The 24,624-nt window shown below is 35.5% G+C and overlaps 1 protein-coding gene across 4 annotated transcripts in view; it reads right to left on the minus strand.

Moving 5' to 3' along the window:
- Positions 1-523: 523 nt before the first annotated feature.
- The window catches only part of LOC126890765 (PRKCA-binding protein-like), an 87,702-nt gene continuing 63,601 nt past the window's right edge, over positions 524-24,624 (minus strand). For all 4 annotated transcript variants that reach the window (XM_050659947.1, XM_050659945.1, XM_050659944.1 and 1 more), the window contains 3 exons: positions 24,364-24,557; positions 13,660-13,912; positions 524-912 (listed from right to left, as the gene is read on the minus strand). In XM_050659947.1, the coding sequence (XP_050515904.1) occupies positions 652-912; positions 13,660-13,912; positions 24,364-24,557 (708 nt within the window). In that variant the 3' untranslated portion in view covers positions 524-651. The remainder of the gene's footprint in view (positions 913-13,659; positions 13,913-24,363; positions 24,558-24,624) is intronic.

Consider the following 24,624-nt stretch of genomic DNA (forward strand, 5'->3'; position numbering starts at 1 on the left):
AAAGACGAAGAGAATGGTTCAGTCATGTAAAAAGAATGGAGGAGCACAGACTACCAATAATTGAGCTAGAAGGAAAACCAGCAGGCAAGCGTCTACCGAGGAGACCACCAAAAAGATGGAGAGATAGCTGGCAGTCTACCTCTCAAGAAATACTTCAACGTCGGAATTAATAAATCGACAGATCTACAACAAGTATAAGAAGAAGAAGAATAGCTTGTAATAGTAGACCATCCTGGTCTGAATCGGGCCTAGTATTCTCCTATGATTTGCTCTGTGAAATGACTTACACAGAGTAAGGATATGCCCCTATAGTTTTTGTAGCCAAGTTTTCCCCCTTCTTGTGGATTGGACATTTAATTGCTTTTTTCCAATCTCCTGGAATTTCTTCTGTTCCACACGTCTGTTATTAGTTGAGGAAATCCATCTATCAGTGTGTGTCCTTCGATTTTGAGAATTTCAGCTGGTATGTTGTCAATCCCTGGAGTAACGCAGCTGGAGGATAAAAGTGGAAAATAACACACTGTTATGTATGTTTAATAAAATTTAATATAAATTTACTGTTGTTAAACAACACGATAATATAATATATTACATATATTTTTTATGCCAAGTGCCAAGTACCTACAATATGTTAATTCATTCAAGTGAGAATTAATCCAAGTCTGGCAATAGAGGCTTATTTTGGGGAGTATCTTGTAAACACAGGGAAGATAAAAGTGTCAAGTTGTCCATCTCTTCCTCGTCTTGCTCTCTTTGTATAGCACATTGTATAAGATGTGAAAGGTCTCGTCCAATAAAATTACCTTCAAGTTCATTTGATGCACTAGGTACACTAAAGTTTGCGATGAAGTCGTCACGTTCAATATCCAATATTTCTTCCCCTTCCTCGACTTCTTTGTCATCGTCATTGTACTAAAACGAATCACAGTTATAGTGTATTTAATATAGTAATAATATTCCACAGTACATCGTCCTTTTTGGACGATGATTACAAAAGTCTTAAAAATGGTCTTAACTGCTTCGTCCGAGTGAGTCTACAGTACCACTTTCTAAAAAATTTCAGAGTGCAGCTGGACGCGTTTCCGCGTCCCGCGTCATCAAAATATTTACGTTGTCAAACGAAACGCGGCTGTAAATTTATCAGACCAGAGATCGACAATCTTTTTTAATTAAACATAAGTACTTCAAATTGAAAATTAACAGTTTTGTAATAACAAAATCGTAGAGTCCAACGCCAGCAAGATGTCACTCTAGCGCGGTACTTTTGTTATTACAAAAATCTTTGTCTACCATGGTTTGTCAGACCATGGATTTTGAGTGTCTACATTGTAAAAATGGCGTGCACATATCCTCCATGCTATGGCATGCTGGACGAGCCATACAGTCTGTAGTCAACACCCCGAGGTATGAGCGGGAATACAAAGGGTATCAATACTCATACGCTTATGAAACGCACCTGGCGGAGCATAAGGGCCTTCACATTTTACTCTTGTTCAACTTGTCTTGAGTGAAATGGCTTTAATCTTTCCTATCAGCCTCTCTTGGCTAACTCTTGTTTCTTCCGACCCCGAATGGCGATAAGGTTTCCGAAGGCAGACGGGTCTCTATATTTCACTCTACTACATGCTCTTGACTAAGGGAGTAAACCCTAACAGAAAATCTTTGTCCTCCTGGTAGGGAGTTGGTGCGTAGGGCCTGCTCCTCTACACCTGTAAAAAATCCACTGCAAAAAATTCTAAAATCCAGCCTCGGAATACGGACGGGAAAAAAAGGAAGACGACGTAGCAAACGAAAAAGGACTCTGAATATAAACACATGGAATATCCAAGGGTGGAGAACTAAGTCAGACGAAGTCATGGCAGAAGTGAAGAAGATAAAATCAGATATCACAGTTCTCACCGAAACAAAGAAGAAAGGCCAAGGTAGTGAAGACATAGGGGGTTTTATTCATATTTATAGGGGAGTAGATAAAGACAAGAGGGCACAAGCAGGGGTATCAATATTGATAAAAAAAGACTTAAGAGGAAACCTGAAAAGCTGGGAATAGGTCAATGAGAAAATTATTAGAGTGTCTATTACGTGGAAAGGGCACGACCTCGAGATCATTGGAATATATGCTCCGTCAGAAAATGCATCAAAAACAGCTAAACAAATATTCTACGAGATCTTATCAGAGCTCATTGAAAATATAAATAGCCGCAAAGAAATTGTGCTGTTGGGAGATTTTAATGCTTGGACAGAAAAAAAAAAACAAATGACAAAGTTGTGGGAAAATACGTTGATGCTAAAACAAATGAAAATGGGGAACATTTAATCGAATTCTGCGAACAGCACTCTCTGAAAATTCTAAACGGATTCTACCAACATAAAAACATACATAAGTATACCTGGGTCCAATCAACGAGAAATACCAAGTCAATTATAGACTATGTTATCACCAAACAAGATACACACATACAAGTTGATGATGTAAGAATGTAAGATGTAAGATCAAAATGTTTTCTACAGTATCGACCGCAACTAATACTTAAAAATGACAACCAACTTGCTTAATCAAAACCATTGGAGACGGATCTACCTAAATACAATATTGATGCACTGCAAAACGACTCAACATCATTTTTATATAAGCTGCGGCTTAGCCAAAAATTATCAAAACTGATCTACTCTTCAGCTCAGAATACCTATACAGAGATAATAAATAAAATCAATGAAGCAGCTTATGAAGCGCTCGGCACAATCCAAAGGAACAAAAAGAATACTCCATTGTAGTGGACAGATGAAATCGCTAACGCAGTACATAACAAGAAACAAGCGTAACAAAAGTGGCTGCAAACAAATGACCCAGATGATAGACGAACATATGCAAGATCAAACAGAGAAGTAAAAAATTTAGTAACGAAAGCAAAAAATACTTCTTGGGAAAGTAAATGCGAAGAGCTAAAGGGTCAACAAGATCAAGAGAAGCATGGAAAACGGTAAAAATCTGAGATCAAACAGAAAAGAAACTAGCAGAATAGATTTAATAGAAGAAATATCTTGGATCGAACATTACTCACAACTTTTGACTGAAACAAGACCGCAATTCACGAACATCAGTACAACAACATACGAAGTAGAATACGACGAAGACGATGAAGTAGAATACGATGAAGACGATGAAATAACAGTACAGGAAGTCAATAATGCAATAAGAACCCTAAAAAATCGAAATTCATGCGGACCACATGGAATACCGAACGAATTACTAAAACACAGCCCACAAGTATTACGAAAATTACTGGCGTATATTTTCACCTTATTCTATAAAGGTCATGACTTACCACCGGAGTGGACAAAAGCACATATTAACAACATATACAAAAAAGGAGATAGAAAGAATTGTTCAAACTATAGGGGGCTTAGTGTCATCAACTCACTCTCAAGACTTTATGGAAAAATAATAAAAAATAAAATCGAAAAGGAAATGACAGATGTAGAAGAACAAAATGGCTTTCGTGCAGGCAGATCCTGTATGGACAGCATATTTTCTCTAAAGCAGGTTATTGAGAAAATATTAGCCAACAACCTTTCCACCCATGTAGTCTTTATAGATCTGACAAAGGCATACGATAGTGTACCACTTTCAATGCTCTGGGTAGCAATGGAAAAACAAGGGATAATCAAAAAAATATACAAGCAGTACAACAGCTTTACAAAAATATGACGGTAAACATTAAAACTGGAAACAAATTAACGAGAGAGATTCCAATTATTATTAAGGGCCTAAAGCAAGGCTGCTGCATAGCACCTACACTCTTTAAAATATATTTAAACGAGGCACTCTCACTGTGGAGAAGAAAGTGCTGCAATATGGGCATCCCAATCGATGACGATAGATGGTACACAATACACTTCGCTGACGACCAAGTTATTCTAGCTGAAGATGAGAGTGATATAGACTATATGCTCAGAAAACTGGAAGAGGAGTACACTAAGTGGGGCCTTACATTTAATATACAAAAAACTGAATACTTAGTTGTAGGAGAAACAACAGAAAGCCGACAAATTGAAATGGGAACTATAAACCCAACCGAAACTTATAAATACTTAGGAGTCCAAATAACTTCAAAAGCAGGGAGTAACGACGAAATACATTCCAGGATTGGCCAAGCAAGATCAGCCACCAGACAGCTACACGGACTATTATGGAATAATAAAATAACAAAAGAAAATAAAAGAAGAATATATAAAACAATAATAGAAAGTATTGAGTTGTACGGCGCCGAGCTCTGGGAAATAAACCAAAGAAATAAATCAAAAATTAAGGCCATGAAAATGAACTATTGGAGACGATGTTGCCGGTTCACTAGACTTGATAGGGTGAGAAACGAAGATATTAGGAGAGAAATGGAAATCGATCTAGATATAATAGACACAATCGAAGCCAAAAGACTCAACTGGTATGGACACCTTCAGAGAATGCCTGAAGGTAGATGGCCAAAAAAATAGAAAAATGGACTCCACCCACAAGAAGAAAACGAGGTAGACCAAGGCAATCCTGGAGAGAAGATGTCGAAGATGCAATGACCGCCAGAGATCTAAAAACTGAAGATTGCTTCGACAGAAAACGCTGGAAATTAGGATGCGAGAAGCGGCGTCAGCTGTAGAAGACTCGCTTATTATATATTATATACAAAAATCTTAATTTTCAATTTAAAGTACTTATATTTCATTAATAAAAATGGTCGATCTCTTGTCCGACAAATTTACAGCCGCGTTTCGTTAGTCCGACAACGTAAATATGTTAATGACGCGGGACGCGGAAACGCGTTCAACCTGCACTCTGAAATTTTTCAGAAAGTGGTAGACTCGCTCAAACGAAGCAGTTAGACCATTTTTAAGACTTTTGTAATCATCTTCCAAAAAGGACGATGTACTGCTGACTATAAAGTTTATAAAAAAATAATCAATATCTTATATTTTTGTTTTCCATGGATTAAATGATACCGGACATTGACACGTGATGCAATCATAAAACCGTAGAGTGGTATTAGTAATAAAATACAAAAAACATCGTAAATACGTCATAAATGATATCTTAACATTCAGTAACATCAGAAAAAGACAAAAATGGAAAACAAAAATAAATAAATTAATTAATGTCTTCAGGGACTAATTACCGTAAGTAATAAGCAATGATACCAATGTCTAAGAAAGGAGACAAAGATGACCCCAACAATTATTCAGTGGCGACGCGTGACTTTTTCTAAAGTGTTACCAAAACCAGACGTAAAAAAATCTTATTTAAAAAAATTATTTTGAACCTCCCAAATATAAGTTTTTGTTTTCAATCCTGTGGGATAAAATTAAACAAATCACTATTCCCAAATTATAGATATGTATGTAATTATGTATATGTAACAGGTATAACAATAAATATGAAACAAACTAAACATATTACTCTACCATAAAATTAACATAAAAAATGAATAAGTAGGAAAAAGAACAGATTTTGAAAACTATTGTTTATATTTTAATTCTTTCATTTTCAATAATCTCATTTTTTCTTCAAAATTATATATGTATATAAAAAAATATATACAAGGAGAATGACTTTTCAAGTAGTTGATCAATTACGCAATACGCAGCAACACTCTTCCATGTTTAAATGCACGCACACTGTAATCTGTAATAGGTACTAAACCAACGTTACCAATCCTCAAAATGGTTACAATTACAATAATGATATACACAGCGTACCCGCGCGCTGTCTCTAGAGCCGTCGCTCCGTCTATAGAGCCGTCGCTCCGTCTCTAGAGCCGTCGCTCCGTCTCTAGAGCCGTCGCTCCTTCAAGATTTTCAGAAACGAGCTATTTCGTCCCGCGCGATAGCGAGGTTCCTCCTTCCTTTTGCGTTACTACTACCAGAATTAGTAACAGCATATAATAACGTGCAATGGATTCACATATCTCGCCAATATTTTCGTGCGTCTAGTTGGCTATTTACTGAATTAGGTAGATACTATTAACAAATATTTCTGTAGGTAAAAAATATAAATGGAATTATTTCATAATAGTCATAAAATATTTATTTGCAAGATTTTTAGCTGTTACCAATGGTAACAGTGGTTACATGGCCGCTTCGCTAGTGTAATTTTTATAGAGGTATAATTCTACTGAACACCGCACTTAAGCTTACCACAAAAGTCCTAACCAACAAAATCAATAAACTAACATCTTTATCAGATGAACAACAAGGATTCAGATCCGGAAGGTCCTGCGTATACGCCGTATTTGTACTGAGACAAATCACAGAAAAGGGCATCGAGTACAATAAACCAGCATATCTATCTTTTACAGACCTGACAATGGCTTTCGATCGCATCCAAGTCGAAGACGTCTTACACCTACTGTATAGAAGAAACATGCCAATCAATATTATACAAACTATGCAAAACATCTACTTCTACAATCGAATACAAAGATAAATGACAAACTAATGACCGTTTATACTAGTACAAAGAGACGTCACACAAGGTGACTCGCTACGCCCACTGCTCTTTAATACAGGGTGTCCCGAAAAGATTGGTCATAAATTATACCACAGATTCTGGGGTCAAAAATAGGTTGATTGAACCTCACTTACCTATATAAAATAGTGCATACAAAAAAAGTTACAGCCCTTTGAAGTTACAAAATGAAAATCGATTTTTTTTCATATATCGAAAACTCTTAAAGATTTTTTATTGAAAATGGACATGTGGTATTCTTATGGCAGCAACATCTTAAATAAAAATTAAAGTGAAATTTGTGCACCCCAAAAAAATTTTATGGGGGTTTTGTTCCCTTAAACCCCCCCAAACTTTTGTGTACGTTCCAATTAAATTATTATTAATGAAACACAATGTTTTTAAAACTTTTTTGCCTCCTAGTACTTTTTCGATAAGCCACTGTTTATCGAGATATTTTGAATATTTGTCGAATCCACCATATATTTTTATATGGTTAAGTACGATTATAGAGACCTGTAAATAATCTGAAAATTTATTTATAATTTACATTTTTAGGTATATTTTGAAAAAGAAGCCACATCTCGATAACAGGTAACTTATCAAAAAAAGACTAAAAGGCAAAAAAGTTTTAAAAACACTGTCTTTAACTAATGATACCAAAATAATAGTTTAATTGGAACGTACACAAACATTTGGGGGGTTTAAAGGAACAAAACCCCCATACAATTGTTATGTAAATATATTAAAAAATAAGCCGCATCTCGATAAAAACTGGCTTATCGAAAAAATATTAAGAGGCAAAAAAGCTTTAAAAGCGTTGTAATTAACTAATGGTACCACAATAATGAATTAATTGAAACGTGCACAAAAGTTTGGGGGGGTTTAAAGGAACCAAACCCCCATACAATTGTTATGGGTTGGACAAATTTCACTATAATTTTGTTTTAAGATGTTCCTGCCATAAAAATGATACATGTCAATTTTCAATAAAAAATCTCTAATAGTTTTCGATATATTGAAAAAAATCGATTTTAATTTTGTAACTTCAAAGGGCTGTAACTTTTTTTATGAGCACATTTGTACTAACGTAAGTTAGGTTCAATCGAACTATTTTTGACCCCAAAATGTATGGTATAATTTATGACCATTCTTTTCGGGACACCCTGTATAATAATGGACGAAATAATACACGCAGTACGTAAAGGTCATGGTTACAGAATGGGGAACAAAGAAATCCAAATTAAAATGTTATGCAGACCACACCGCATTAATCGCCGAGACAGAAGACGATCTCTAAACAACACACATCTTCAATACAACAGCCAAAAACAACAATATGATATTATCAGCAGAAAAAACCAAATGTATGACAACATCTAATACCCACTACGATGTAAAATCGAAATTGATGGGAAAATAAAATAAAGCAGGAGGCAAGGTTTAAATATCTGGGAATTGATATAACTAGTTACTGAGATGTTGAAGAAGAAGTACGACAACAAAGCTTAAAAGCAAGTAAAGCGACAGGATCTCTTAATGACACAATCTGGAAGAACAAACACCTAAGACAAGACACAAAAGCAAGAATCTATAAAGCAGCAATTAGACCTATAATACTGACATATACGGCGGAGACAAGACCTGACGACACATCTAAAACGAGACGACTACTAGAAACAACAGAGATGAAAACACTGAGACGAATATCAGGGAAAAGTCTGTTGGATAGGTAGAGAAGCGAAAACATAAGAAGAACATGCAATCTAGAAGACGTAAATGGATGGGTGACAAAAACGGAAACAGGAGTGGAACGAACACATTAATAGAATGGCAGAGGACTGGATAGTACGAATAGCACGATATAAGTCACCAAATGGACGAAAAATAGTATAAGAGCTGGGAGCGGATTTTGTGCGTGATAAGTAATATGGAAAAACTATACGGGGATATGTTGAATTAGTTGTGTACACGACTTTCACCAACGGCCGGAAACCAGAGTTGGGACCGAGGGTAGTTATAAGGGGTCAAAGTCGCAGTTTTTATGATTTTTTTATGACGCTCATGATCTAGATAGTGCACCAAAATTTGGGAATAAGTAGGTCATGACGTACCTAGGTAAAATCTCTAGGTGGGGGTAGGGGTGAATATAAAATATATAAGGGGTTTTTTGCGACGTTCGTGATTGAGATAGTGCACCAAAATTTGGGTATAAGTAGACCATGACATAAATAAGTAAAATCCCCAGAGCCGGAAACCAGAGTGGGGGAGGAAGGTAGTTATAGAGGGTAAAAGTCGCGGTTTTTATTATTTTTTTTTGTGGCGCTCATGATGGAGGTAGTGCACCAAATTTTGGGAGTAAGTAGGGCATGAGGTAACTAAGTAAAATCTGCAGGGGCGGAACGCTGCTTGAAGTACAAAGGGGTGGCAGGTAGGGGTGAGTATAAAAATATATGGGGTCTTCTTGCCGTTAGTAATCGAGATAGTGCACCAAAATTTGGGAATAAGTAGATCATGACATTACTAAGTAAAATCTCCAGGGACGGAACGTTGCGTGGGGGACAAATGTTGTGCCGGGTCACAAAATAAATAATACACACTGCGACTTTGACCCCTTAAAACTACCCTCATCCCCAAATCTGGTTTCCGGCTCTGGGGATTTTACTTATTTATGTCATGGTCTACTTATACCCAAATTTTGGTGCACTATCTCAATCACGAACGTCGCAAAAAACCCCTTATATTTTTTATATTCACCCCTACCCCCACCCCTTTGTCGGCTACGCAGCGTTGCGCCCCTAGATATTTTACTTAGGTACGTCATGACTTACTTATTCCCAAATCTTGGTGCACTATCTAGATCATAAGCGTCATAAAAAAAATAATAAAAACCGCGACTTTGACCCCTTATAACTACCCTCGTCCCCCACCTCGGGTTTCCGAGTCTGAGGATTTTAGTTAGTTATGTCATGGTCTACTTATTCCTAAATTTTGGTGCACTCTCTCAATCACGAACGTCGCAAAAAACCCCTTATATTTTTTGTATTCACCCCTACCTCACCCCTTTGTCGGCCACGCAGCGTACCACTCCTGGAGATTTTACTTAGTTACGTCATGACCTACTTATTCCCAAATTTTGGTGCACTATGTCGATCATGAACGTCACAAAAAAAAAATAATAAAAACCGCGACTTTTACCCCTTATAACTACCCTCGTCCCCCACTCTGGTTTCCGGCTCTGGGGCTTTTACTTAGTAATGTCATGGTCTACTTATTCCCAAATTTTAATCCACTATCTCAATCACGAACGTCGCAAAAAAACCTTTATATTTTTTATATTCACCCCTACCCCCACCCCTTTGTCGGCCACGCAGCGTTCCGCTCCTAGAGATTTTACTTAGTTACGTCATGACCTACTTATTCCCAAATTTTGGTGCACTATCTCGATCATGAGCGTCACAAAAAAAATAATAAAAACCGCGAATTTGACCCGTTACCTTTGGCCCCCACTCTGGTTTCCGGCCGTTGGTGAAAGTCATGTACACAACTAATTTAACATATCCCCGTATAGTTTTTTCATATTACTTATCACGCACAAAATCCGCTTCTATCTGTCCGACTAAGAGTATTTGCAGACCAAGAAAAGATGGTGCGAGAATTTAAACAATCTAGGGATAATATTGAAGAAAAAACAGGCTTTAAAGCCTACATACAAAAAAGAAGAAGAAGAAGAAACTAAGCAGGGATACTAAATTAAAATTCTTGGGAAGCTAGGACAAATAATCCCCGGACAAATAATCCTGGACAAAATATCCCCACAAATTATTCCTGGACAAAAAATCCCCGGACAAATAACCCCCGGACAAACAATCCCCACAGAAAATTCCGGACGAATAATTCCCACAAATTTTTTTGGACAAAATATCCCGGACAAAAAATCCCTAAGAAATATTTGCTGTCGTATAGTTCTCTAAGTTTTCCTGAAATTTTAACAAATTTCGAATTCCAATTCCACGCTGAAAACTTAATTTGTGTTATATTTTAGTTAACTTTATTTGTTAATACATGACAAAAGAGTGTGAGTTTTTTTTTTCAAAAATCGTGGAAAATATGGGGAATGAGCTAAGGCCCCGTTTTCATGACAGGCGCTTAAAGCGCATTTTGATAACGCGCAATTACAACTACATACATTTTACTTGAGACCGTTCACATGCCAACGCGCTGCTTAATGACCTAAAACGCGCGTTAGCATGTGCACGGTCTACAGTAAAATGTATGTAGTTGTAATCGCGCGTTATCAAAACGCGCGTTAAGCGCCTGTCATGAGAACGGGGCCTTAGCTCATTCCCATATCTTCCCGATTTTTGAAAAAACTCTGGACAAAACTGGAAAAACTAAAATTTGAACTTTTCAGCATGGAATTGGAATCCGAAATTTGTTAAAATTTCGGGAAAACTTTTAGATAACTATTCGGCAGCAAATATTTCTTGGGGATTTTTTGTGGGGATTTTTTATGGGGATTTTTTGTCCGGGGATTATTTGTCCGGGGATTTTTTGTCCGGGGTTTTTTGTCCAGGGATAATTTGTGGGGATTTTTTGTCCGGGATTATTTGTCCGGGGATTATTTGTCCGGACCCCTTCTTGGGGTTAGGTATTGCTATTGAAAATATTTTATTACAAAAGATGAATGAGAGAAGAATGGAGAGATCAATGATAGGGGCCATTCTGCGAGACAGGATTAGAAACGAAGATCTACGAGCTAAGACCAAAGTCATAGACGTCATTGAAAGAAGCTGTAACTTAAAATGGAAATGGGCTGGACACGTTGCCAGAATAAAGGACGAAAGATGGACTCGCAAACTAGTTGAATGGAGACCAAGAGCCGATAAACGTAGCAGAGGAAGACCACCAACACGATGGAAAGACGACTTACGAAAGACAACAAAAAACTGGATACACAAAGCACAAGATAGAACACTTTGGAGACAAACACGGGAGGCCTATGTCCAGCAGTGGATTGAGAGAGGCTGATGATGATGATGAAATACATGAATAGTATTCAACATGTAAGAAATATAAGAGGAGCTAAAATCGATTCGGACCATTACCTCATGAAAGTCACATGTGGGAGGAAGCAGAAAGAAAAATTGAAAACGAATAATAAAACGAAGAGAAGTATGCTTTAGACATTTCGTGATCCATAAGCCTACTACCTGCATGTTTCCAACCACAAAATCCACTGTGGCTAAAATATGTACGAACACTACATAATAATTTACAAATAAAGCAATACACTCGCCCAGTGGAAGGTGAAATACAACCAGGAACAATGTAGTAAGTACATCACCTTTACGCTCCTTACTTTTAAACAAAAGTGAAGATGATTGACAACGTATGCTGCACCAAATTCACAACATAAATGCTGGGGTCCCGCAAGGCAGAGTCTTGGGACCAATTCAGATGACACTGCAATTCTGGTAAAAAAACCCAGATCCCATACAGGCAGCTGAAATATTGCAACAAAACATACATCTAGTTGAAATATGGGATAAGAAATGGAAGATAAAGATCAACGAAGCAAAATCAATTAACGTAGTATTCACTAAGTGTCACCAAGAAACACCGAATATCCTAATACATAACAAGAATATTCCTAAAAATGATACTGTAAAATATCTCTGATTACACCTTGACAAGGGCTAACATGGATAACACACATCTGGACGAAGAGGAAGAAATTAGGAATAAAATACAAAAAACACTACTGGTTACTCGGCCGAAAATCCACCTTATCTATATCTAATATAATATTAGTTTATAAAGCAATCATCCGGCCCATCTGGACATACGGGATTGAACTGTGTGGAACTGCAGCAGACAGCAACCTAGCAATACTGGAGCTGTTTCAATCCAAGGTTCTTTGTGCTATCACAAATGCACCGTGGTTCATTCCAAATGCAGACATTTACAGGGACTTGAAAATCGAGACAGTGAAGCAGATGATCATCAAATGCAGTGATAGATATTTCAAACGACTGGAAAAGCACCCCAACGAATTGGCAGTGAATTTATTGGACAACTCTACACAACTAAATAGATTGAAAATTAGAACTCCTCTTTACTTGCCATTTAGAACAAGTGTTTTAAGGTTTTATGTGAAATTAAGTGACAGTGTAGTTATTAGTAACAAACCTACTAGGAGTTGATAGTCATTGAACTAAAACTCCTCTCACATTTTTTGTTCGTTCAACAAAAATGCTTAGTGTTACTTTTTTTTGTGATGTAACAGATGTATTTAAAAACAAATAAAAAAAATGCTGCACCAATTTAACATAACCGCTAAAAAATTTAACATGTTAATTTCCCCAAAAAAGACTAAATGCATGGTTATAACAGCTAATCTAATAAGGTGTAAATTAGAGAGCTGGATGGTCAAATAATAGAACAAGTCATGGAGTTTAATCACTACGCATCACACTATCTAGCTACGGAAAGCTCGAAACAGAAGTGAAATGTCAACTGAATAAAGCAAACAGAGCCGCAGGTTGCCTGAATGAAACAATATGGAGAAATAAAAACATCGGAAAAGAAGTGAAAGGCAGAATTTACAAAACAGTCATCAGACCAATAATGACGTACGCGGCAGAAACACGACCTGATACAGAGAGGACAAAAAGAATGCTAGAAACAGCAGAGATGAAAACACTTCGAAAAATCGATGGTAAGACACTATGAGATAGAGCTATATGACGGAGATGCAAGGTGGACAACACCTGGGTGAAATACACCTAATAACTGGGTGAAAACAGAAGGGTAGAATGGAAGGACCACATAAGCCGAATAACAACAAATTGAGTAGTCAGGACGGCGAGAGACGGTTTCCCAATAAGAAGGCGATCAGTGGGAAGACCACGAAAAAGGTGGAATGACAACCTACTGGAGGCACATTTAAAATGGTCATGTCTACACAAAAAGAAGAAGAAGAAGAATTTTAAACATACTTGTCATACATTGTCGAGTTCCTGTATCTCCTGCCAATATCTGTTTAAATGAACACCTCTTACTTTTGGGGCTTTGTGGGGGCTCCTGGCATGTGGGGGCCCCGGGCAAATGACCAGCCTGTCCCCCCTTAAATCCGGCCCTTACCGTAGATATTTCATATTATTTACCTGTGCTACAGGGGTTGTAGATTTATATTGAAAAGCGTTAGTGGTTAAGTCGACTTCAACCGGAAACAGCGCAGGTCCATTTAGTAATTCTACAGTTCTTGTATGCAGCTCTGTCAAACCCTTTATGACTTTAACCAAATGACCTCCAAGCGATTGCACATGTTTGTTGTCCAGCAATTCCATTTTAACCAATACATCTGCTCTCAATTTAGCAAATCTTGATCTGGCGAGTTGTCTACATCGTAAAATTAACCTGAAAGTTTGAAAACGTTATTATTAATACGACTATTAGATGATATTCTAAAAATATTACGACCCTTGTAAAAAATAGTCTGTTATAAAAACATATACATATATGGAAAACGACCATCGCAATGAATAAGAACGATGAATGTTGGAATGTGAAACGTTGTAAGCTGGTAAAGGATAGAAGCATCCATACACGTAGTTAAACAGTTAGAAAAAGTAGGAATGGACTGTCACAGGTTTCGTGGTCCGAGTTTAGATTAGGTACCTTCCTTATAAATCACAGACCACGTTTAAGGTTTAAATTATCTGGTAAGGAGTTTAACCTTTTAAAATGGAGATTTTGGTTCATTTCGACAACCATGTTCTATTTTTTTGGATATTTAGGAGATGTAATCCGCTTTGTCTTTGAGGCATTCCCTTCTTATTCCTTTCTATGACGCTCTGTTTTCATAGTTCGTTCTAGTTTTATGTTCTTTTCTCCATTCAATCACAGTCTAAGTGTCATAAGCTATGTATGGGTTACGGTTTGTGTAAACAGGTGTCTTATAGTCTTTCGCAGTCTCAATTATTTTGTTTTTGAGATAGATCCAAGTGTTTTCAGAATCATTCTCTACTTGACTTAAAAGAGTTTCCTTCCAAGAACCCTGTGTCTACCAGAGGTAACCACACAGCCTGGGTTGTGTGTCTCCTTTGCCACATCCCTCTCGGAAGCAGATCTTTACCTGTAAAGATCTGCCCAACGGCTTCCACAAATTTAATAAATATTGCAGTTGATCAAGTTGTTTATTTACAGAATAGGGAACTTGCATAAATTTTTAAATTCGAAAAAAATGTTATAAATCACAACAGAACATAATTTAAAACATGTATCAAAGATAAAAAAGTTTTGTTTGTCTTTCGTTTGGTCCCTAAAGACGATTAAAAATTCAAATTAAAACAGGTGGTCCAAAACGCGTCGTGACGTCACTTGGTTTTACATTTACATTTTTCCAATAAAGTAAACAGAATTTTAAATTATACGTTATAAACGTCAGTAGAAAATACATTTATGTGACGTTACAAGTGTTTTTGATCGTTTGAACTATTCATATAAAAATTTGTACTTTTACAAAATGGTTTTATTTTCAATAGTAAACCTTCGTTCCTTTCCTTTAAAAACAGTATAAAACTACAATTTTAACAAACTGGTATATATTATTACAATGACATACGATAAATGTCATTAGAATATAAATATTTTTTACTTATTCCACGACGATGAGCTTGCCAAATAACCAAGTAGGTGGAGGCCAATAAACTAAAGAAGGAGAAGAAGAATATACCTAAATATAAGGTTGTGTCTAGGTATAAGCTAACGTGTACGCAAATAAAAAAGTTAGAGTGTCAGTGGTTTCTTATTTTTTATTTGTTTAGTGTTTGTTTTTAAATTAACTACGGAGTGTGGACAATTATTTAGTTCTTTTAATGAGTTTAAGAACATTTTAAAACAGTACAAAAAAGATAACAGACTATAAATTAATATATATATATATATATATATATATATATATATATATATATATATATATATATATATTGTTAAGATATGTAAAATTTGAATTAATATGGTTTCGATCTTAATATTTTAGAAAAGTTAAAACATATAATAAAAATATACCAAAATTCATTTCGAAGAAATGAAAGTCAATTATCTTTGGATGGCCGTAGGTAGACAAAATTTAAATAGGGATTAAGTATTTTCTTTGTACAGTTAGTATGATAAGAAAGTGGTTATGTGTTTGGACAATGAGACCGGGTTTCCCAAATGGACTTTTGCGGCGAGGGAACAATTGTATTTAGAAATTTAAATGAATGTAATCTTTGTTTAGATATTAAGAAAGGAAAAAAAAAACCGATTGGCATGTAATTAGTTTTAGGAAATTTCTAATGGTAGGGAAAATTGGTGTTTGTTATCTGAAAGGTAGATGGGGATAAAATTGAGGAACTCGGATTGGTGAAGAAGGAAAAAGGAGGGGCTAGGTATGAAGAATGGGAGTTTAGCGAAATGTTAGAGGGTGGAAGAAGAGTCAGTTGTTAAATGATCGTTAAGTCGACTAGTGGTGATCTCTAAGAGTCTCCTGAAGTAGTAAGGCAGATAAGTGAATAGTTGTGAGTTTGTTGAAATAAGTGTCCTGACGGAAGCTCATCACGTAAAGCATTGTAAGTTATATTGTTCTACTTATATTCCAAGAGTCACCGTTGCATGCCGGAACGAGAAATAGATTCAGTTTATCGAGAGGAGAAAAGGCTAGCATTGTTTTTTGAAAGATACGTGCATCTGTAGGGGGTCATTAATGACAATAGGCTTGCAATAATTTGTTGCGAGATTGCTGACTACATAGGGGGCTGCTAAGAGTAAATTGTAGGCGACCAGAGACAAGAATTTGGACAACTCATCATCCGAGAGACAGTTTTATTTTTTTTGTAGAATTATTCATAACGCAAATTTCAATAAGTACTTTAGATAGTGGTAGGGTTATTTCAATAATCAGAATAGGAGATATTATTTTTAGAGGATATTTTGAGGGTGAATTTATTTCAATAGATGCTTTTGTACCATATATGTGTTTTATTCCGTTAATCTTTGACCTTATTTATCATATGTAAAGCAAAGGAGATATTGAAGCACGAGAATATAAAACCCTGAGATTAGAGCATTAAATAGTGTGATTAAATCATAAGTGCATCATTAAAATTAAATTTAATTAATTAGTTAATTATCTAATCAAGTGCTTTGAGCACACCGATCTTTGAATATCACATTAACTGGAGCCCAGAACGTGGTGGCTTAAAAATATCGCAGCTTTGCATTTGATGGTAGGGAAAGAGATAAGGAATAACTACAGGTGATCCAGAGATAATTTGACAATTTTTCCAGGTGTAAAAATAATTTTGATTTATGGATTGATCGTAGGTATTGGATATTTACTGCCATTGAATTATTTGATTTTTTTTTACCAATCGTACATTTGATATTTATTTTGAAATTTACTGATTGCATATTTGATATTTGTGGCGAAAATTTATTAAATTTGGGGAGAAATATTTGTCGTGTTCTGCAACTTATAGAGTGTTGTAAAATTTCACATTTGGCGGGGACAAAGAAAACAGTAACGAAAAGAAACAACATGTCGACCACAAGGAGGCAAAGCAAAATGCAAGAAAACAGAGAAGAGGAAAAAATTGTTGAAGAAGGATTGGATAATGAAGGAGATACAACGATTGTGGAGAGAAAAGAACAGGAATTAACAGGAATAGAGAAACTATTGCAACTGATGCAACTCCAGTCACAACAAATGGATAGAAATCAACAGGAAACAAAAAGGACAATGCAAGAAAATCAACAGGAATCAAAACGAGCCATGGAAGAAACACAAAGAGAAATATCACAGAGAATAGAACAGAAATTGGAAGAGAATGATGGCAAATTGAAAAAGCGTTTGGAAAAATATGAAAATGAAATGAAAGCCTGTTTAGAAAAAGTTAGAGAAGAAACAGAAAGGAAACTGGAGATGCAACGAGAAGAAATAGAAACTAAAATGAAGGATATTAAGAATGTGCAGAAGATGGAATTAGAACAGTTAGAAAGCAAATTTGAAAATGCAATACAAGAAGACAGGCGAGAAATAGAAGAAAAATTTAAGCAAAACGAAAAACAAATTGCGGAACTCAAGAATCAACAGAATTGTGGAGAAAGAAGGGAAATGATTATCCATGGTACAAGCGACGCGAAAATACAATTTGGCGGGGATATTAGAAAAACACACCCAGTACCATTTGTTAAAAATTTGAGAACCAAATTGCAACATATTAGATATTTTGACGACTGCAAAGAAACAATTAGAAACCATCTGAAAGAAGGAGCAGCGTTATGGTATGAAAGTAAAGAAGATGAGTTTGAAAATTGGACAGATTTCGAAAATAAATTTCTCAACTATTTCTGGGGGAAAGTTAAACAGAGGGAAATCAACCAAGAGCTACAGAATGGAAGATATCACGAGAAAATGGGAATATCGGAGGAAAGATATGCTTTGCAGATATATAACAATTCCAAATATCTAGACTACAAATACTCTACCGAACAACTGGTAGAAATGATAAGCAGACATTTCGAAGAAACGCTGGAGGACCACGTGATTTTGAGAAACTATCAAGATATTGATAGTTTGTGCCAATTCCTTCAAGTAAGGGAAGCAAAACGAAGAGAAATGCGAAACAGAAGACAACATGAACAATATAATGGACCGGCAAGAAGGTATCAATCAAATTATGACCAGAGAAACCGACATGCCCAATCAACAAACGAAGATAGGCCGAGAGAATACCAAAATTACAATAGACAACAAAATTATGATAACAGGAATCACGCAAAAAATAGAACATATGAAAATCACAACAGAAACAGAGATGCACAAAATCCTCCGACTAGGAATACGAACGAACAAAGGGACGGTAGAAACAATCAGAATTTCCAACGACAAAATAGAAGGGAGATGAATCATGTAACAATAGAAAACGAGGAAGAAGATATATGCAATGAATCCAGACAGGATTTTCAATAAAGCATCCACTGAACAAACATAAACAACTCTCCGGTATATTTTGTCATCCGAGAGAGTTTATACAGTTGGCGGGAAATGAAAGACAAAGTTCTAATTCCAATTTAATATTCTTAGATGCATTTATAAAACATAAAGCGATTAAAATTTTGATTGATTCTGGATCGGAGATATCGTTAATCAATAAGAAACTAGTAAAAGAATTAAATTTGGACAGATTTGTGTACAAAATTCCTAGGGTTGTTTTAGTGGGTGCAAACAACAAAAAATTGACGACAGTAAATGAAGGTTTGGGAGTGCGGATCAGAGTGGGAGACAAATACTATATTATGCAATGTGTGGTGATCGAAGATTTAAACCATGATATGATAGCGGGAATTGATGAATTGAGTGAAAAACACATCACCATAAATTTTTCGGAGAATAAACTGGAAATCAGAGCAGAACCAGACAACATAGAAGAAGAAACGGAAATAGAGAGGAAAATAATTGTTGAAAAGATAAATGAACAGGAAAAACATAAAGAAATCAATATGACTGTAGAGGAAAAACCGAAAGTACAAGAAAAAAATCAACCAAAAAAAAAAAAGAAGAAAGAAAAAGAAGAAGAGTTCAAAAAGAAAGAAGGAAAACACGGTGGATACAAGAGAAAGACAGGAAATCGAAGATACGGAAGAATTGTCGGCAATCGACGATAAAACAGAAAGGAAGCAGGAAGAAAAGGAAGTTCTCATAAGAGAAATGAAAGCAGTAGAAACATGGTGCTCGGGATACCAAATGGAAATTGAAGATAAAAAAAACAGAAGAAGAAATAAAGGATGAGGACAGAGAAGAAATGGCAATAATGGACGAGAATCCAGAATTTTATGAAGAAATATTATGGACAGTGAACACATGCGAACAAAATGAGGATGAAAGAAAATTAAAATGTGGAGAAAACATGGAAAAGGAAGTAGAGAAGATTCTAGAAAATTATGGAGATTTGATTAATGAAGAAAGCCGAGTGGCTAAAAATTATGAACATTCTTTTAAAGTTAAAAACTTAGAAAATTTTAAATCCAAGACATATCCAATCCCGTATAAATACAGGCAAAGCGTCGGACAGGAAATTGAAAAAATGATCGAAGACAAGGTGATAGAAAGATGTGACTCTCCATATATCAACCCGATAGTATGCGTTAAAAAATCGAGTGGTGATTTGCGATTATGTTTAGATGCAAGAAACATTAATTCACACACAATCGCGCAATACGAAGCGCCTTTGAACATCGAAGCCATATTTGGACGAATCACAGGGTCACACATTTTTTCCAAAATCGATTTGAAACATAGTTTTTGGTTAATACCTTTGGCAGAGAAATGTCGAAATTATACCGCTTTTTCGATCGACGGAGTGGTATACCGATTTAGGGTGGTACCATTTGGCCTACAGAGTGCATGCGCTGCTTTGGTTCGCGCATTGAACACAATCTTAAATAGGCATGAAGAATTTGTTGTACATTACATAGATGATTTATTAATTTTCTCACCGGATATAACAAGCCATCTACGACATATTCACACTGTGCTAGAAGAACTGGATCAAGCGGGATTGAAATTAAATATTCAAAAGTGTCAGTTTTTCCAAAAGGAAATACTGTATTTAGGATTCAAATTAGACACAAAAGGGATTAGTCTTGCAGAAGATAGAATCGAAATTATAAATAACTACGCTAGGCCAACCAATTTAAAAACATTGCGGGGATTTTTGGGAATGGTAAACTATTTCAAAAAACTAATACCAGACATCAGCACAAAAGAAATACCGTTGATAGCATTACTTAAGAAAAATGTTAGGTGGAAATGGGGAACGGAACAAGAAATGGCTTTCAAAAATTTAAAAGGAGCTTTCTCCACAGCTGTAAGAGTACACCACCCAAGATATGATCAACCTTTCATTCTCCGGACCGATGCTTCCATAACAAAATTCGCAGGGGTGTTATCACAGATCCAAGACGATGTAGAGGTGCCAATCTGTTTTGTCTCCCATGTAACCAAAACATATGAGAGAAAGTACAGCGTCACTGAATTAGAGTTCGCCAGTGTGTTATTTTGTGTAAATAAATTACGGTTTTACCTACTAGGGGCAAAATTCACCGTTGAAACAGACCATGCAGCTTTGGTACATATAATGAAAAATAGGCTGGTAAATAATAGAATTCATAGGGGCATTCTTTTACTTCAAGAGTATGATTTTGAATTTAAATATATCAAAGGAACTGACAATATCTTGGCTGATGCGTTGACGAGAGATGAACAATTCCGCAAAGAGGACCACAAAACTCTCCACGTTGGCATGAACATAATGAGAGAAGAAGCAGGCTTATTTTCTTTGGCTCAGATCAGGGAAAATCAGGAACAACTGGATGAAAGAGAAAAGCAAAGGGCCGAACAAGAAGATAACTTATATTTTAAGAGGGTCGATGGTAAAGAACTATATGTAATCACGGAACAGATGGCAAAAGAAGTTTTAGCAAAATTACACTGTGACAACGGACACATTGGAAGCAGGAAGGTGTGGCTTATGTTCAGGGAGAACTACATTTGTCGACAGGACTATACAATAGCCAAAGAGATGACTCGAAATTGCGAGACATGCCAAAAGTGTAAAAGTAAGAATTTCAAAAACGAAAACATCACAAAAAACGTCATAGCTCGGAAGAAACTGGATATTGTCGCCATTGATATGTTGAGCGATTTAATAACGACAACACAGAGGAATAAACACATATTAGTTATGGTGGATGTTTTCTCAAAGTATTTAAAACTGTACCCATGTAGAACCACGAAAGGAGCTGAAATACTTCGGAAGATAGACGATTTTATCGAAACAGTGGGAAGACCAGACAATATTTTGTTGGACAATGCGACATACTTTAGGAATGACCGTTTTAAAGGGGAATTAAGAGAGAGAGGCATAAATACAAAATTTGTAAGCATCCGACATCCACAGAGCAACCCATCAGAGCGTTTTATACAAGAAGTCACAAAATTTCTAAGAATTGCTGCGGAAGAACATCATCGACATTGGGACAGAAAAGTGTTTGAAATAGAGACGTATTTGAACTGTGCACCAAATACGGTTACCAAGGAGACGCCTTTATATGTAATGAAAGGAACAATGCCTACGAGACCGTGGGAAGACACCGCCCCCAGACAATACGAAGAAGTGATCGAGGTGGTTCAACGAAGATTGAGACGAAGTGGAGAGAAATATCTCCAAAGGCAAGAGAGGACCCGAAGAAGAAGGCCGGTTACATTCCAGAAAGGGGATAAAGTTTTAGTGAGGGCACTGAGGGTGTCCAATTTACAAAATGGTATTTGTGCTAAATTGATGCCGGTATTTGAAGGTCCATATAGGGTCAATACGGAAAATGGGGTAAATAGTTATGAATTAGCGCATATAGAGACAGGCAAGATACGGGGTATTTTTAACATTCACGACATTTATAAGTATCATGAGTAGAGTTTGGTAACATAATGGAATAATTTGATCCTAAAAAAAACTTGTGTCATTTAAATAAATAACAGAATTTTTTCGGCAAATCAAATGGCGGGAAGTTGTTAAGATATGTAAAATTTGAATTAATATGGTTTCGATCTTAATATTTTAGAAAAGTTAAAACATATAATAAAAATATACCAAAATTCATTTCGAAGAAATGAAAGTCAATTATCTTTGGATGGCCGTAGGTAAACAAAATTTAAATAGGGATTAAGTATTTTCTTTGTACAGTTAGTATGATAAGAAAGTGGTTATGTGTTTGGACAATGAGACCGGGTTTCCCAAATGGACTTTTGCGGCGAGGGAACAATTGTATTTAGAAATTTAAATGAATGTAATCTTTGTTTAGATATTAAGAAAGGAAAAAAAAAACCGATTGGCATGTAATTAGTTTTAGGAAATTTCTAATGGTAGGGAAAATTGGTGTTTGTTATCTGAAAGGTAGATGGGGATAAAATTGAGGAACTCGGATTGGTGAAGAAGGAAAAAGGAGGGGCTAGGTATGAAGAATGGGAGTTTAGCGAAATGTTAGAGGGTGGAAGAAGAGTCAGTTGTTAAATGATCGTTAAGTCGACTAGTGGTGATCTCTAAGAGTCTCCTGAAGTAGTAAGGCAGATAAGTGAATAGTTGTGAGTTTGTTGAAATAAGTGTCCTGACGGAAGCTCATCACGTAAAGCACTGTAAGTTATATTGTTCTACTTATATTCCAAGAGTCACCGTTGCATGCCGGAACGAGAAATAGATTCAGTTTATCGAGAGGAGAAAAGGCTAGCATTGTTTTTTGAAAGATACGTGCATCTGTAGGGGGTCATTAATGACAATAGGCTTGCAATAATTTGTTGCGAGATTGCTGACTACATAGGGGGCTGCTAAGAGTAAATTGTAGGCGACCAGAGACAAGAATTTGGACAACTCATCATCCGAGAGACAGTTTTATTTTTTTTGTAGAATTATTCATAACGCAAATTTCAATAAGTACTTTAGATAGTGGTAGGGTTATTTCAATAATCAGAATAGGAGATATTATTTTTAGAGGATATTTTGAGGGTGAATTTATTTCAATAGATGCTTTTGTACCATATATGTGTTTTATTCCGTTAATCTTTGACCTTATTTATCATATGTAAAGCAAAGGAGATATTGAAGCACGAGAATATAAAACCCTGAGATTAGAGCATTAAATAGTGTGATTAAATCATAAGTGCATCATTAAAATTAAATTTAATTAATTAGTTAATTATCTAATCAAGTGCTTTGAGCACACCGATCTTTGAATATCACATTAACATATATATATATATATATATATATATATATATATATATATATATATATATATATATATATATATTTTAGTTATAAATGAAATAGTATTACCGTAAAAGATTAAAATAAAAGGAAGACCTAAAGCTTTCACAATAATAATTAACTTGTTCTGAAGCTATTATCCTTGTGGCATTTTTGTAATCAACTATTCTAAATGGGAACTAAGCCACAATTTAACCAAAAAATGATTTTATTAACGTTTCGACGTCTAAATCGGACGTCGTTGTCAAAATACAAAATATTATTAAATTAAACAAAAATGTTGTTGCTTAGTAAAAAATTTTTCTAATAATTTATTTAATCTGACGAATTTTTTGTATTTTGACAATGACATCCGATTTGGACGTCGAAACGTTAATAAAATAATTTTTTAAGGTAAATTGTGGCTTATTTCCCATTTAGAATAGTTGATTATAATAATTAACTTACGTATAAAAATTATTTTAACAATATTTTGTACGTGTTATGTCAACTAAATACGTATATTTATTTTGCTAACCTAAATATATACTTTTATATTATATACATTGATTTATTACAATTAAGTTTGAAACATCTGAATCTGAATAGTTCTGCTTCCCTTCCTTTAACAAATATTTTTCTATCAAACACACGCTAAACATATCAAAATAGCATGTACCAAAATATACAGTCACTGCGCACGCTAAATAATAACGTCACTGGCTTGATGAAGTTTAATTCGCGTGTACATACCTAACTTTTTTATTTGCGTCACGTTAGCGTGTACGTAGACACAGCGAAATATAACCATAATAATAACTAATGTAAAACTATGTGACGTCACGGGTCGTTTGAACTATTTTATACCGCTGAAGACTTTAAATACGTATTTCTAAGGTGTTACGAGTTTTTGAAGCGTGAAATTTTGGAAATCTCATTTTTAAACAAAAGTGAACATTATTATGTAATAAAAAAATTGTGCAAGTTCCCTATTGAATATGAATACCCACGATATAATTAACTTACCTGTATTCATAGTTTCCAGTTTCAACTCTATATAGCGGCTCTTGTAAGGCAGCGTAGCTACATTCTTCGTCGTCCATTTCTTTAACTTTCAAACAATACGCTAGATATTCAAATTTGGTATCAGCGTATTTTTTTACTGTAAGTCTTGTATCTGGAATCGCTTTGTAAAGATATGTTCCAACATCTGAAAGTACCTAAAATAATTATAAAGAATTTAGACACAGAGAAAATTCTCTATAAATCGGAGTGCAGAGTCCTTGG

This window comes from Diabrotica virgifera, chromosome 8 (assembly GCF_917563875.1).
Source record: "Diabrotica virgifera virgifera chromosome 8, PGI_DIABVI_V3a".
Taxonomy (NCBI): domain Eukaryota; kingdom Metazoa; phylum Arthropoda; class Insecta; order Coleoptera; family Chrysomelidae; genus Diabrotica; species Diabrotica virgifera.